The 18,007-nt window shown below is 34.8% G+C and overlaps 1 protein-coding gene across 2 annotated transcripts in view; it reads right to left on the bottom strand.

The window, feature by feature from the left end:
- Positions 1–3,397: 3,397 nt before the first annotated feature.
- The window catches only part of LOC132719482 (U4/U6 small nuclear ribonucleoprotein Prp3-like), a 45,606-nt gene continuing 30,996 nt past the window's right edge, over positions 3,398–18,007 (bottom strand). The window contains exons 17-21 of one of the 2 annotated variants that reach the window (XM_060703252.1): positions 17,608–17,726; positions 15,924–16,007; positions 15,061–15,116; positions 14,272–14,600; positions 3,407–3,472 (exon numbers count right to left, since the gene is read on the bottom strand). In XM_060703252.1, the coding sequence (XP_060559235.1) occupies positions 14,445–14,600; positions 15,061–15,116; positions 15,924–16,007; positions 17,608–17,726 (415 nt within the window). In that variant the 3' untranslated portion in view covers positions 3,407–3,472; positions 14,272–14,444. Of the gene's footprint in view, positions 3,788–14,271; positions 14,601–15,060; positions 15,117–15,923; positions 16,008–17,607; positions 17,727–18,007 lie in introns of both variants that reach the window. The other variant, XM_060703251.1, reaches the window with a different exon arrangement.

The raw sequence follows: 18,007 nt of genomic DNA, 5'->3' as shown, positions 1-18,007 counted from the left end.
TTAAGAAATTGGGCCCAACCCGTTTGCTTTTGCTGTCTAGAATACATATGAAATTTGTATCTGTATATTGTATATACATGTATATAGCAATAAACTATGATTAAACATGTGCATTATTTAAGGCATGAATGGACATCCGAGAAGAAACACCGACGTCCCTTAGGCTAACTGGATAGCTTTCAAACATGAAATAATCCAAAGTCCTTTGCGATCAAATCTACACTACACCGCCCAAATCTTATAAATTAACAATACATTTATTCCAAAATTTCATGGCAGAACTGCTTTTAAACTGATCAAATGTGAAAACTTTGATAAGAGGTTTTTGATTTAAAAAATGTTAACAAATCAAGCAAATACATCTACATTCGGATATTAGCATACACAAACCTGGATGAAAGAACGGACAAGAAGTATGAAAAAAGTCAACAAAGAAGTTTGTATAATTATACGTAGTTGACGTTTGATAAACAAGGGAGACAACTCTTTCCTGATAGTGTTATATAACTCATTCGAACATTCAGGGATGTCAGTATCAAAATACATGTATAAAACTTTAGCTTTTAACAATATAGAGCCGAAATAGCCGTCCGGTTAGCTAAATAGGTAGAGGGTTGGATTGTGAATCGGGCGACCAGAGTTCGTTCCAGGACGGCGCAGCTCACTTTCGTTGTGATTGATCATGAAATCCTTTCTATGGTCCATCACACTGTACCTCTGCTGTGGCATGTACATTTAGTTATCAGTCCTTGCGAAAGTGAAGTGGTAAACTGCTTGACAACCTGGCCAGGAAGGATACAGTGGTTGAACTGTGCTCTGGTAAATTCAATGGAATTACGGACAGGGCGGACCGTAAGACAGGGCGGACCGTGACTTGAGACTAGGCGGACAATATTTTGGGACAGGGCGGACCGTCACTCGAGACGAGGCGGACCGTGATTTAAAAAAGTATTTATATTTAGCATTAGAAACCTTAGAAAATCGTCCGGTTTTCGGAATTCAGAGGTTCCGGTATTCAGAGGATTTTTTTTTCAATGAACATATAAGGAGAAAATACGGGTTTTTTTTAAAATGATCCGGTTTTCAGTGGATTCCGGTTTTCAGAGGGTCCGTTTTTCATAGTTTTTACTGTATACATTGTATATGAATGTTCAATGTACGTGAATATATTTGATGTTTTGAATTGTTACATGTTCATCATTTCGTTTCCGTATATCTGTATCTTATATCATGTCATGTAATTTAATCTTGTATTGGTATTGTAAATAATGTGTTGTGATGTAAAATTTGTATATAAAATCGTCATTCGACATCACTGTGTGTATTGTAATACAAACTGTAAGTCTTTGATGTGTTTTATTGTTTATATGTGCTTATTAAAATTATTTGCAATACAACACAATAACAAAAAATGAAGTGACATATTTAAAGAACAAAACTATTTTATTAAAAATTAACATAATAAGCACATGCAGACACATGGAATAGAAAGAACACTGAAATAGAATTTATTAAACAATAAAACACATCAAAGACTTACAGTTTGTATTACAATACGCACAGTGACGTAATTCGTTATCATTGTTATTTCGTGTATTGTACAACAAAATATATGTTTTTATGTGTCTTATCGTTTAATAAAGTTTATCAATTTTAGCAGCGTTAGCGACTTATTCAATGATATTGTAATACCTCGATAATTGGCCAATTATCACCTGCGTAAGTCGACGCAGTTACAAATAATTTCTTGAAAAAAAAAAGAGTATTAAACTACTCTAATATATATGTAACTTATGTTACATAGAAGGGTTTAGATTGAAATATTATAAAGAAAATCAAAATCATCCACAATTAATTCTGAATTAAATATTTAAATACTTTTTTAAATCACGGTCGGCCTCGTCTCGAATGACATCCTCCATTCAGCAAATTAATATACAATTACACATGAACTTTTAAAACTTATTTTATATTTTTACTTAAATATTAATACGGAGAACAAAAACATCAATAATTTATAGAGGATATTCAAGTTTTTGCTATAAATACATGAGTGGTATGAAAATAAATATTTCATGAGTGGCGGTAGCCACAAGATGAAAATACATCATGTATTTATGGAAAAAACTTGAAATTTTCTGTTTATTATATACATTTTTCTCATTTTTGACATTTAAATTTGAAAGACTTTCCCTTAAATTTGACGGAAACTGAAAATACACACAGTTTTATTTTATTTCATCAATATTACTCAATATTTCATTTATAAGTATATAATAAAATACTTTTTATTACATTAATCCACATATAAATACTTTTTTTAAATCACGGTCCGCCTCGTCTCGAGTGACGGTCCGCCCTGTCCCAAAATATGGTCCGCCTAGTCTCGAGTCACGGTCCGCCCTGGTACGGTCCGCCCTGTCCTGCAGGCATTCAATGTGGCTTACTGCTGTATTCCGGAGTGAGAACTACACACTATAAAGAACCTTGTCAGACTATACAAGTGCTGACTGGCTTGGCTCTATAGTGGTTGCAAATGCTAATCAGATTCGGTTTCAGCAAAGTACAGTAAAAACTCTGAAAACCGGACCCTCTGAAAACCGGAATCATCTGAAAACCGGACCATTTTAATAATTTGTATATGAGCAAAATATATATACACAGAACAATGTTTCATATTTTTTTCATCGTTTATTACTTCATAATACATGGTATTTTACAACGTTTTTTTTTACATCAACAAAACAACTTCTTCACAAAAATCAACTTTTTCACAAAAATTCATGCAAGAGTAACTCCGTAGATACCCAAAGTTCATTAACATATATTTGATAAATAACCATTTTGCGCATGTTTAATTATCAAATCAAAATACACATTCCTATGGCCCAATTATATAGCTTTAGTCGAGGATAAAACATGGCGTATTTTCATTACAGAAGGCCTGGTGCAAAAAACCAGTACCATGTGATATTTACTAGTATTTCAAAAACTTTTTCGACTGTTCAAAATTTTACAGGAGATAAGGGGGAGAGCCTGCTAATTCAAGAAAGAATGTTTATTCATTTTTTATCTTTCGTAACGTGCAACTGGGTAACTTACGGAAGATTTAAAGACATTGTTTAACTTTACCATAGAAGAGTTTTACAAAAAAAAAATACGTAGACTGTTTGCATTGGTTTCCTGCTACAGTGAAGGTCACGTGGTAAAGTTACGTGCATAGTAAGAACCGGATAAGGTTTTTAATTATGTCAAATTGACCACATAATTTTAACAGATGGTTTTCCACCTATAACCTGTGCATTATTTCAGAAGAAAACAATCAAAAAACCTGAGAAGGGCCACCAACCTTTTTTAAAAAGTGACTCCATGGCCATCTTCAAATATCACAAACATTAACTTGTGTAGATCTATTGCCAAAAAAATAGAATTCTTTACTTCTGAAATTCTGTCTTCTCTTTAAAACTTCCACCTTCATTTTATTTCAAAAATTATAGCCCATCATGATCAATCCAAAACTTTGATCTTTTTTAAAAATGACAAGCATCCTCTTAACACTTCCCATCCCCCAAAATCTATCTACACAGCCCTCTCGACAACTTCTGTCCGACTGTCACATCCCTCGCAGGGCTCAAACTTCCTCTCCTGCCGTTTCTAAAACAGCACCGCTGAATGATAGATCCCAGTATGATTCAACATTATGTTTTCTAAACTGTTCTCTGGCAAATGCCTCCGTCGGACACATTTTAAACTTCATCTCCCCAAATGCTCGATTCTTTGCCGTTCCCTAGCTGTGAAAGCCATAAATACTGGATTAGAAATATAATTGATATGTAAATTCAATAGATTTATTCCAAAAATTTGATTTGTTATTACTTTGATTTCATAGTATAGAATGTCCCAAATATATAGAAAATTGCATGCCGGAAGTATGAATGAAATGTAATGTACATGTAAGTCAAGAGTTCATAAAAAATTTGATATCTTACGGGAGAAGTTCAAATATGTTGAAAATGGCACCATTTGTTAAAACAAAATTTTCATCCCCCTATCACATCAGCCTAAAACTCCCATCAGCTGTAATGTATGTTAAAGCAGCATGCCTCCAGATTCATGCTTATTTTCATGAAAATTTTGAAAATGTATTTAAACAAGAGGGCCATGATGGCCCTGAGGTCGCTCACCTGTATATAGGCCCCCCAACCCCCATCCCCTCCCCAACGTTGCAGGTCCAATTTAACCCAAGGGCTTTTATTTGCACAAACTTGGTAGACACCCATAAGAAGATGTTTCATGCTAAACATCTAAGCTCTAGCTCAATGGGCTTTTTAAAAGAAGATTTTTTTTTAAAGTTTTTACTATACACATATAGTTAAAAACAATGACATCCCTGGGGCCTATATATGCATATAGGGAAAATCAATGACCCCCGGGGGCGGGGCCAATTTTGACCCCAGGGCTTTTATTTGAACAAATTTGGTAGACACCTATTAGAACATGTTTTATGCTCAATATCTTAGCCATAGCTCTTTGAGTTCTTTAAAAGAAGATTTTTTAAGTTTTTACTATATGCATATAGGGAAAATCAATGACCCCCTGGGGCGGGGCCAATTTTGACCCCAGGGCTTTTATTTGAACAAACTTGGTAGACAACTATTAGAACATGTTTGATGCTCAATATCTTAGCCATAGCTCTTTTAGTTCTTTAAAAGAAGATTTTTTAAGTTTTTACTATATGCATATAGGGAAAATCAATGACCCCCGGGGCGGGGCCAATTTTGACCCCAGGGCTTTTATTTGAACAAACTTGGTAGACACTTATTAGAACATGTTTCATGCTAAATATCTTAGCTCTAACTTTTTTGGTTCTTTAAAAGAAGATTTTTTAAGTTTTTACTATATGCATATAGGGAAAATCAATGACCCCCGGGGGCGGGGCCAATTTTGACCCCAAGGCTTTTATTTGAACAAATTTGGTAGACACCTATTAGAACATGTTTTATGCTCAATATCTTAGCCATAGCTCTTTGAGTTCTTTAAAAGAAGATTTTTAAAGTTTTTACTATATGCATATAGGGAAAATCAATGACCCCCGCCGCGGGGGGCCAATTTTGACCCCAGGGCTTTTATTTGAACAAACTTGGTAGACAACCATTAGAACATGTTTCATGCTAAATATCTTAGCTCTAGCTCTTTGGGTTCTTTAAAAGAAGATTTTTTAGGTTTTTACTATATGCATAGGGAAAATCAATGACCCCCCGGGGCGGGGCCAATTTTGATCCCAGGGCTTTTATTTATTCAGACATCATTCTGACTTAAAAGGCCTCAGTGTGACCTTAACCTTTGAACTAGTGACCCAAATTCAATAGGGTTCATCTAATAGTTATGACCAATCAAAATTAGAAATATGAAGACTTTGTGATAAATTGCTTTCAAGAGAATGAGCGGAAACCTAAACCATACTAACATAATGAAGAGCAAAAACTGAAACAATATTATATCATTTGTATGGAACATATTTGTGCCCCCACGTTAGTGGCAGGCATTTAGATTTACCCTTGTCCGTCTCTCCGTCCGTCCGTCTGTCCGTCCGTTCTTCCGTCCGTCCTTCCTTCCTTCCGTCCGTCCGTCCGTTCATTTTTGTGTCGCACGTAACTCAAAAAGTATTTGACCTAGAGTCATGAAACTTTACAGGAATGTTGATCAGCATGTGTAGTTGTGCACCTGGGTATTTTCGTCTGGATATTTTTAGTATTTTCAGAGTTATTGCCCTTGACTAAGTAAAATTTTGCAATTTTCAACTTGTGTCGCATGTAACTCAAAAAGTATTTGACCTAGAGTCATGAAACTTTACAGGAATGTTGATCAGCATGTGTTGTTGTGCACCTGGGTATTTTCGTCTGGATATTTTTAGTATTTTCAGAGTTATTGCCCTTGACTTAGTAAAATTTTGCAATTTTCAACTTGTGTCGCATGTAACTCAAAAAGTATTTGACCTAGAGTCATGAAACTTTACAGGAATGTTGATCAGCATGTGTAGTTGTGCACCTGGGTATTTTCATCTGGATATTTTTATCATTTTCAGAGTTATTGCCCTTGACTTAGTAAAATTTTGCAATTTTCAACTTGTGTCGCATGTAACTCAAAAAGTATTTGACCTAGAGTCATTAAACCTTATGGGCAGGTTGCTCAGCATATTTAGATTTGCACCTGGGTATTTTCGTCTGGATATTTTTAGTATTTTCAGAGTTATTGCCCTTGACTTAGTAAAATTTTGCAATTTTCAACTTGTGTCGCATGTAACTCAAAAAGTATTTGACCTAGAGTCATTAAACCTTATGGGCAGGTTGCTCAGCATATTTAGATTTGCACCTGGGGTTTCGCTTGTGGATTTATCCAGTATTTGTAAAGTTATTTCCCTTGACTTAGTAAAAAGATTGACAGAACAGTGGCGCGGTGGGGGCACCCGTGTCCTATGGACACATTTCTAGTTATAATACATTTGTAATAAATTTTTATCTCTAACGCTTATAGCGGGCATTGAAAATGACAAGCTGGTTGTTTGCTCACCAATACAAGATGAAACGTACAGGTCTGTTTTTCATGACTGCACAAGAACACTACCGTATAATTGACCTTAAAGTCTGTGGGTCAATACCCAGCAGTAGTTACATGTAGATCATGACAAAGTATTTTTAATAATTAAAACTTGTAAATAACATGCACAGAATTTCCATTGGCTAACGAAAACTCTTCAATTAAAGGTGAATTTATTTCTGATAGATCACAGTGTTTTCTTCTTTATATAAGTTATAACTACTACTCGAAAAAGGTACTGTTCCCAATGGTAAAAAGACATGAAAATTCCCAAATTCTAATGAGAAAATTCTCAAAATGACTTTTCAAAATTCCAGCAGGCCATGATATTTCTCTAAAATGATTATATTTATATTAATTACCACTCAATAGTTCTACCTGGACACTGGAAGATGTTAACTGTCTTTATTCATTATGGCTAATCTTATTTGTAGCTGAAAAGATGCTTAATAAAATTTGAGTCAAATTTGACTCAAAATAACGCATTTTTCCCAATCAGTCTGGTACCGGCACCAATAACCAAAGTAGAGAGAAAAAACCTGCTGGATCTATCCGATACCTTGTCATCATGATAATATAATGGCCGAACATCATCGGTAATATTATTTTTAAAAAATATGTATGTTCATTCTGTGTGAAAATGTAATAAGACCTGCAAATTACTGACTTCATCATTGCATTTATCTATTATTGAAAAACTACTGTACGGCTAGCCACAACAGTGTGTATTGGCTAGATATATGTGACTCACATACAGCTACTGCTAGAACTTCTGGCACCCAGTACGGGCGCGTATGGTAACACACTAGTCCAACTAATTGTACTGCGCGACGGGATTATGTGCTATTTTCGTGTCTGGGCAATATCTCGCCTCTACAGCGAGATTCTGCCCCAGAACGAAAATATCTCAGAATCAAGCTTTGGCACGTCAATATATTTTGACTAGGTAACACAATTGCTAAATACAAAGAACATTTTATTTCACAAATAAACGGTTACCAAAAGAAACATTTCATCTCTTCATTTTAATTAGCTTAAGGTCTTCAGCGTACCCGTTTATATACTATGACATGACGTGAACGCTGAAGATAACCCCATAGGGAAAGTCCACCAATAATCGTGCCAGGAATCTGACACGCTCGTATTTATTCATCGAACATGCCATGAAGTAAAGTGAAGCATACCTTGATAAAACTATATACATGTATAATCTGTTGATAAGCCGAGGATGGACAAATAAAAATCTTATTACGAACATAAACTACCTAATAGTTTCCGACAGGTAAAATTTTCGGCACTTGGCCGCCATATTGCCAAAATGTTTGATCACGTGATTACTCTATTCAAATCTGTTCCCGCGAATGACGTCATACGAGATCTCGCGTGGCACCTGAATGTCATGGCCAACAGTTGTAGTCGGCGTAAATTGACATTTTACAGTTAAATAGGCAATTTTAATGACTGTATTAATATTTTGATATTTAAATTGGTATAGAACGATATTAAAATAATTGTTTTATCGTAAAATGCACAAGAATTGATTGGGTCAAGTGTATTTGCAAGTGAAAAACAAGAATAAATCAACTTGTGTTATTCTGGTTAGGTTTCGAAACGGGTCTAATCCAAAACTTTAATGCCGCATCAGATGATTAACAAAAATGTTAAAGAGCGGCTTATAAAGTTTTGGAAGCCAGAACTACATTTTAATAACCTAAAGGATGTTTAAAAGGATCATTCTAATCATGCAAATCATTATCAATTCAGCATGTGTCAGGTTTTCAATAAACACATCGGTAATACAAAACATTTTCAATTTGTATATGTAAATTATTCAATTAAAATTATCCGCTAAGCATTGCAAGTTGTAGCTTGTGATAGCCATAAGTGATTCTCGCGAAAACCAGTGACATTCCAAATAAACACTCGTAAGCGTTTAGCGGTTATCTTTTTCTCAAAGAACAACACACAAACCGACATTTTACATTTTTCTGTGCACAAATATTGTCTTTACAAGTACTTACCAGCAAGAAACTGACGATCATACTCCGGTTTGTGAAATGAGCGTCTCCTTTGCGTCTTCAAATTTTGCCGATTTAACTCCCTTGTTTTCCTCACATTTATCATGTGTATAAATTACTTTGAACGAAATCATTATTGCTGTAATTATTGGTGTTGATTACCTCAATGATATATCTAATACTAGTAAAAAACGCAGGTTTAAATCGAATCGACGATTTACCGTCCGCCATTTTTAAGATGATTTACTGCCAAGTTAAGAAATTTCTTAATTTTAAGATAGGCTAGTAGCTGACTTATATTTAAGACAAAAATTGTCCATCTTAAGACAAAACTTAAGATTAAAAACAGTTGTGAATACCGCTTAAGTAAATTGCGAATTATTATCTTAAATCTAAGATAATTTCTCAAAATATAAGAAAAATCTTATATTTAAGTAAAAAAATTAACTTAAGATCAGTTGTGAATACGGCCCCAGACAATTACACTATTTTACGTTTGTATTAAGCTTCCCTTCTCGGTCATGAAATATCTATTTGGACACGAGCGGTGCTAAAAACCCTGGTAGCACAACGTTCGAACGGTACGTAAATCTAGACTAATACATGTTGGTCAGCCAAGAACGGGTCGAAATAACTTGAATATACAACATTTTATTACTAAATACATTAATAAGGACCACTCATAACCGCAAATAGCATCTGATACACGCGAAATTCGAGCTTCAAACCTCTGTACATGATTGCTTGCTACGCCATCATGCATCTTCTGCGAAACGTTTCAATTTCGTTGCTATTGGCCAATCAGAAGACCGAACAGCTGATTTACAATTGCGAAGTCTGTCTGTCTGTCCCTCCCCCCCCCCCTCCAAATTTTCATGAAAATAAGGATAAATCTGGAGGCGTGTTGCTTTAAACAGAGTTAAAGTGTAAAAGCTGGCGTGTAATTTTTTGTTTTGATACATACACGTTTATTGTCAACATAACTTTTTTTCTGAAGTATACAAGTATATAAGAGACAAAATGATAAACAAATTTTAAAATAAAGTTTTTGATAGACTTTAATAAATAAATTGCCATTACATTCTTTCAATAATGGTAACATAATATATTTTGCATCACAATTTTATTAACAAAAATTAATAGTTTTACGCAGCGCTGTATTCTTCAAATTGATTTCATAGAATAGTACTGTAGTCTGTAAAGACGTCAAAATTAAGAATAATTATTAAACCTGGAAATGACTTTTTCATCAATACCTTTGTTAAATTTTGTTTGTATTTATAGCAACAAATACATAGAAAATATAAAGTTCATACAATACTTTTTATCCTGTAAGAAATGCAAATATAATACCATGGTAATAAAATATTACAATGTTAAACTGAATTAATTAAAGTATTTATATATAAAGGTAATTTACCTTTATTTTTCATATTTTATTACCTCCCTTTTATATGAATCAGTTTGGTGTAGCAGAGTTGTCGTTCGTTCTTCTCATATATGCATGTATTAGCTATGTACAGCTCATAGCTTACTAAATCCTTTTGAAAGGTTAAATACAAGGTCAAACAGGAACAGTTTTATAGTTTTATCTATAATAACAGCTCTACATTTCTATAATAAAAGTTAAAATTTCACATTTGCTATGAACGGTGGTAGTGAACTGGTGGTGGACTGGTGATGGGATCACGACAATAGGCCTTAGCCACATTTGCTCTGTACGATTCTGTTGAATTTGATTTACTGCAGTTTAGCGGCAAATATTCTGTAAGAAATGCTAATTTTGTGATAGTAAATTAAAGATATTACAATGTTTAAATACAAATTAAATTTGAAATATATCTACTTAAAAAGAAAATTCACCTTTTTATTACCTCACTTTTATATGCAAAAACTTGCTGTTTGAAAAGCACAATAGCAAGAATAAGCATTCCGGTCTAACCTATACGCTCACCGCCCCCTCACCACCACCACCACCACCACCACAACAACAACAAAAACAAATAAACAACAACAAAAGAAAGAAAGAATGAATGAATGAAAGAAAGAAAGAAAGAAAGAAAGGAAGAAAAAAAGAAAGAAAGAATAATTATAGCACAATTGATGAGATTTGGCCTAATGGTGAAGCGGGCAAAATAATTGTCAAGTTAAGAAAAAATATTTAATATACCTAACGCACACTGAATAAAAAGATAGATATAAGCACGGATTTATGTAATATAAATCCGTGATATAAGTCAGAAATTGATAAATCATTCCCTGAACAAGTGATTAAAAATAAAATTAAGCCGCTTCTCCGTGAATTATTTAAGGCACAAATTGGCACCTGGGTGGAAATACCGATGGGCAATCGCAACTACTCGGCCCTTTCCGACAGTCTTCGGATATCATAGATAATAGCCGAGGCAGCTGGCTAGCTTTCTCTCATGATAGAAAACAAACTCCCTGCTCGTGGGATTCGAACCCACGTTGGTTAGGGGCGAGTGGTTTGTCAACGACTTTAACCACTTGGCCAACAAAGCACATTATAACTCAGAAACTAATAGATGTTTACTTCTGTGGAAAGGGCTGTGGAGTATGCAAGCACTGTCTGGGACTCCCACGAGAAGGGAGACATACACCGTCTAGACATGGTCCAACGACGTGCTGCACGGTGTTAAGAACAAGTATCTCAACAGGTCCAGCGTCACAGACATGCTTGCAGACCTGGAATGGAAAGCACTACAAGAACGTCGCAAGGAGGCCAGACTGAGCATGCTCTGCAAAGTCGTCAACAACAAGGTCGCTCTAGACAACTCACAACTCATACCCTCCAACTCCACATCTACAAGAAATACACATAACCTATCCTACAATATCCCCTACTGCCGTACACAATATCGTCAACAATCCTTCTTCCCAAGCACCATCAAAGACTGGAACAGCCTACCTCCGGATGCTACGTCAGCCGGTACAGTTGAGTCATTCCGTACTCATCAGTCCCAACTCTATATCTAAACCACACTCTTGTCCGTTTTTAACCTCCACTGTATATATTCCTATTTTTACTCTTTCTTTCCCTCTTGCGCATTAACCTGGCAGTAAACTTCAGTTAGTTGAAGGTGGCCAGTATATATATTGGAAGAAGAAGAGGGCAATCATGATTTTTATAATGTTTAAATAATGGTTTCAGAGGTGCTTGTAAAAACGTACCAGAATAGAGTATTTTTGGTTGTATCCGTGAACGCACAAGGCACACTTCACATTATTTTTATTAATACAAACTACCATTCAAATTTTTAAAAACGTGTTATTCTTATGTGGTATTGTGGTATAATACTTACAAGTGTTTTGTATGGTGGCTGATTTGGAACACTTTTGTGCGTCATGTTGTCACGAGCTTTCTACGTTGATTTCTATAGTCACTCACACTATACCTCTACCCTTGCATGTACAGTAAGTTATCAGTCCTTATAAAAGTGAAGGCAAACTAGCACTGGTAACCTGTTTGACAGCCTGCCCGGTTGAATTGTGCTATGATAAATTCAATGTGGCTTACAACCGTGATTCAGTGTGAAAGCTACAAATACTATACAGGACCTGGTCAGACTGCACAAGTAAGAGTTTTCACCGTTAGCAACAAGGGCAACATTGTCGCAAGAATCGCCCGTCACAGAAGCTAATGAGAGAGATGTGGGCATTATATATGCATATAGGAGATATGCTCTGGACAATATCTGTAATATATCTGGATATATTATTATCTCTAGTGATCTTTTTATCTTAACTTTGACCCCTATGTGTGACCTTGACCTAAGCTGCGGGGACCTAAATTTTGTGCGCGATACTCCGCCTCACAATAGTGAACATGTGTGCCAAGTTATATTGAAATCCCTCTATGCATGTTGAAGTTTTGCTCCGGACAAGCATTTTTCTATGACCTCTAAGTGTGACCTTGACCTTTGACCTAGATGGCTGGTTCATGCATGCGACACGGCTTCTCATATTGGTGAACATTAGTAATAAGTTTCATAAGAATCCCTCGATATGTGTAGGAGATATGTTCTGGACAAAATCTCTATACTTTATCATCTTTAGTGGCCTTGACCTTGCATATATTAAACTAAATTACATGTTTCACACCAGTAGTCATGATAATAACCATTTCTGTTTCAATCCCTCAATAAATTATGACTCAATGGTTCAAATACACATTTTCATCTGAACTTTGACCCCTATGTGCGACCTTGACCTTGGCCGCTGGGACATAAATTTTGCACACGACACTCCACCTCACAGTAGCCAAGTTATATTGAAATCCCTCTCTGCATGTAAACGTTTTGCTCCGGACAAACGTTTTTCAATGACCTGGTTCATGTGCGCAACACGGCTGGCCGCCGGGGGTGGGGGTGACTGTTATACGACCCGTTTTTGAAACAGGCGTGTATAATAATGATGAACGGTTAACGCATCCTATTAACCTTGTTTAACGTTTAACCGACCGTTGTAATAAAATTCTTAGATTTTCAACATTTTCTTTGTTTTTATATAACATTTTGCTCGTATTTCGTTATACTCAACAATGATTACAATAAAAGTCCGATTATAAAGTATTTTTTTCCGTAAGGATAGTATTGTTCAGGATAAACTAGCATGCAATCGGAGAAAAACAAGTGAAATACAAATAGAACGTCATATATTGTCATTAAACATCTAATGAATTTGACGTATACTAACCTTGGCTACCGGTTGAGGGTTTTCTAACATGACACCCCAATTCACAACTGACGACTGACTTGGCTATATAGTGGTGACAATGGCTTATCAGATTCGGTTTCAGCAAAGTAAATTAGCAAAAAATATACACATAAAACAATGCGTCATATTTTTTCATCGTTTATTACTTCATAATACATGGTATTTTACAACAATGTTTTTTTACATCAACAAAACAACTTCTTCACAAAAAATCATACAAGAGTAACTCCGTAGATACCTGGGACATACGTTATCGTATGTCCCAGGTAGATACCCGAAGTTCATTAACATATATTTGATAAATAACCATTTTTCGCATGTTTAATTGGCTTAAGCGAAGCCGGAAGGATAAAAATCGCCTATTTTCAATAAAGAATGTCTGGTGCAGAGGACCAGTACAAAAGAAGTTCATGTAATATTTATTTCCAAAACTTTTTAGACTGTTCATAATTTCATAAGAGATAAAGCATAGAGCCTGCTAATTCTTGTAAACAACAAATACATAGAATATTTATCGTTTTTTTTTATCTTTATCGAAAAGTGAAACTGTCTCTCTTCCAGACTGGTTTAACATTATGCTACAAGTTTTTTTATTTTTAATTCCATACTGTTTGCATTGGTTTCCTGCTACAGTGAAGGTGACGTGGTAAAGTTACGTGCATAATAAGAACCGGGTAAGGTTTTTAATTATGTCAAATTAACCACGTGCACTTCATAAGATGGTTTTCCAGCTATATATAACCTGTGCATTATTTCAGAAGAAAACAAAACAAACTGACACCTGAGAAGAGCCACCAATCTTTTTTTTAAAGTGACTCTATGGCCATCTTCAAATTTCACAAACATTAACTTGTGTAACTTCATTTAAAATAAGAATTTTCATACTTCTGAAATTCTGTCTTCTCTTTAAAACTTCCACCTTTATTTTATTTCAAAAATTATATTCCATCATCAACCAAAAAACTTTGATCTTTTTTTAAATATTACAAGCATTTTCTTAACACTTCCCATCCCCCTACTACCCCCACCCCCAAGTCCATCTACACAGCCCTCTCGGCTTCTCCTGTCCGACTGTCACGTCCCGCGCTGGACTTAAACTTCCTCTCCTGCCGTTTCTAAAACAGCACCGCTGAATGATAGATCCCAGTATGATTCAACATTATGTTTTCTAAATTGTTCTCTGGCAAACGCCTCTGTTGGACACACTTTAAACTTCATCTCGCCAAATGCTCGGTTCTTTGCGGTACCCTGTTAAAGCCATTAATACTGGATTAGAAATATACTAATAATTGATATGTAAATTCAATAGATTTATTCAAAAAATTTGATTCTGTAATTACTTTGACTTCATAGTATATCCCAAATATATATAGAACATTGCAATGCCATTGAAGTATGAATGAAATGTAATGTACACATAAGTCAAGAAGTCCATTTATGAAGGTCAATGTCTAACAGTTGTATAAAAGAAATGCACAGAACATTCACAGACTATTAAAACAGATTTGATTGCATGACTGAAAAAATAGCTTTCTAAGGAAATCTGAATCATCTTAAAGACAAAACATATACAGTGGTAATCAGATCTTCATGTAAGAAATAAATAGATCTGAACTATTGTCAGATTGGAAGACCAGACAATTTTATCTATAAAGGCTTGCTTCAGTGACCATGATGTACAAAGAGATATATAAACGTAATTACAAACCTCCCACACTAGAACACATTTATTTCTAACATCGGCATCTTCAGCATCACCGTCATCTGAAAATAAAATGATTTTTCTCTGATTTGTTTTTACAGCACATCAATATATTTTATATGTGCCATATGGAAAAGATGATGTTGGCTATCCTCAGGCGTTATAAACTTATAAGCAACACAAGGCCCAGAGGTTATAAAGTAATTCTCTGAGCTCAAACTCAGATCTCAGGTATTTGATTGGTCAGAAATTGTCATAGAATGTACTCTGACCTATAAAAATCCTGAGATTTGAGACAGAACTCGGACAAGTTTTATAACCTTGAGGCCAGGTGTCAAAAACCACCTCATCTGCTGGAGCAAAGAGATGTATAGACCCCAGTATTTTGAATGTATTCATTGGCAGCTTAGGAGCAAGCAGGGATAAACAGTGACTACAATTCTGATGCCTCAATATTTAAAGGCAACCCCTCAGCTACAAGGGGGGAGTAAAAAGTTTTCATTACAGAACAAAAGACCTTTATCCCGCTCTAACCAAAATTACGCTATGGCATTATCAATGCAGTCTGACCTGGCTTTATACTGAAGGTTGGGGAACTTTAAATTTTCCTCTTTGTATAAAATAAGTGCAGCCTAACTCAGCTTTGGTTGATTGAAATTTACGTCACACCGACACAGTAAAGGTCATATCGCCAATTTCCAGCTTTACTGGTGGAGGAAATATCTCAGGTGCCCTTCCTTGCCTTATTTCTGGCACGAAAAGGCATCAACGAAGATCCAATTAAAAAAGGTTGTTTATAATAGTGCAAGGTTTACGACCAATGAAAAAGGTTGTTTCAAACATAAATCAAGATCTAAATATAGATATACCATCTTTCTTCTTTCTCTGTTTGTCTTCCTCCCATTTTATTCTATGCATCATAAGTCGCTTGAACTTCCTCTGTTGTTTAGGTCCTAAAATAAAATCAAAGCGCTGCAAGCACTGAGGTATACATTGCTTGACAATACGGTCTCTATTTGTGTTAAATAGGTCCTAAATAAAATTAGAAAAATTTAAAATATATCTCTTTTTAAAGGTCCTGTATGTTGTAATTAAGGATGTAACAAGTGTGTTTGGGTTTGTTTACCCTAACAATAAAGGATGTCACAAGTGGTAGTGGTGGTGTTGGTAGTTTTCACTCAGGATCACAGCAGTAAGCCACATTGAATTTAAGCCTATTGAGCTAACCGGCTAGGTTGTGACAACATTTAAATGAATTTATATATGTATATAATTATTCTTCTTAAACAATTTCCAAACATCAAAGAATCTGTAAGATATGTACTGCAAATTCTTGTGAACATTATATGTAATCATTAAAATATATACATTCATTTCTTATTGAAAAGAATGTATGACTAAAACTTTATCAAAAATAGATTTCTAATTACTCCTTTTAAATACATGAAATGTAAATTTGGTAATATCTATACAAAGCATGCTTTTTTGAACTGAAAATATTGATAAATCTTTATTTGAGCATTAGATTTGTAATATAAAACCGTATTGCGTCTGTTGCAAATAACCTCCCTCTACCCCAACTATTTGACAATTAATTTATCGCTCAAATTATCTCCCTCTACCACATAAATGTTACAATCTATTTATAGCTCAACTTATATCCCTCTTCCAAATCTATGTTAAAATCTATTTAAAGCTCAACTTATCTCCCTCTAGCACAACTATGTTACAATCTATTTATAGTTCCCATTACCTCCCTCTAGCACAACTATGTTACAATCTATTTATAGCTCAAATTACCTCCCTTTAGTACAAAAAATGTTTCAAACTATTTATAGCTCAAATTACCTCCCTGTATCACAACTATGTTACAATCTATTTATAGCTGAAATTACCTCCCTCTACCACTACAATGTTACAATCTATTTATAAGCTCAAATTATCTCCCTCTACCACAACTAAGTTACAATCTATTTATAGCTCAACTTATCTCCCTCTACCACAACTATGTTACAATCTATTTATAGCTCAACTTATCTCCCTCTACCACAACTATGTTACAATCTATTTATAGCTCAACTTATCTCCCTCTACCACAACTATGTTACAATCTATTTATAGCTCAACTTACCTCCCTCTACCACAACTATGTTACAATCTATTTATAGCTCAACTTATCTCCCTCTACCACAACTAAGTTACAATCTATTTATAGCTCAACTTATCTCCCTCTACCACAACATTGTTACAATCTATTTATAGTTCCACTTACCTCCCTCTACCACAACTACGTTACAATCTATTTATAGTTCCACTTACCTCCCTCTACCACAAAAATGTTACAATCTATTTATAGCTCAACTGATCTCCCTCTACCACAACTACGTTACAATCTATTTATAGTTCCACTTACCTCCCTCTACCACAAAAATGTTACAATCTATTTATAGCTCAACTATCTCCCTCTACCACAGCTATGTTACAATCTATTTATAGCTCAAATTATCTCCCTCTACCACAACTATGTTACAATCTATTTATAGCTCAACTTACCTCCCTCTACCACAACAATGTTACAATCTTTAAACAGCACAACAATCCCTGTCATGAAGAGCTGCTTTGCGTTCGTTTCTACTTTGAATTTCTTTGATGGATTACTGAGATCTTTCACCCTGAAAGGAAGAGCAGTATTCCTACTTTTACTCTACATTTTAAAAAAGGTTATATCAATGATCTCACTATCAACTTTTATACTGTTAATGATTAATTTTGACACCCTTGAAATTGATACTGGAGGACAAAAGACTTTCAAAGCAATACAATCCAATTCAACAGAAAAAAGTTTATATCATGAAACAACTAAAGCATCATTCCTGTAAAATGTGACTAATAAATATACAGTCAGGTGTTTGGATGGAGATGTTGTTTCAAGATATTGTTGATTATGAACGAT

The sequence above is a fragment of the Ruditapes philippinarum genome, unplaced genomic scaffold, assembly GCF_026571515.1.
Source record: "Ruditapes philippinarum isolate M1 unplaced genomic scaffold, ASM2657151v2 ctg5859_1_1_1_1, whole genome shotgun sequence".
NCBI classification, from domain to species: domain Eukaryota; kingdom Metazoa; phylum Mollusca; class Bivalvia; order Venerida; family Veneridae; genus Ruditapes; species Ruditapes philippinarum.
The sequence above is the reverse complement of the archived record's forward strand: the minus strand, read 5'-3'. Positions and strand labels throughout refer to the sequence as shown.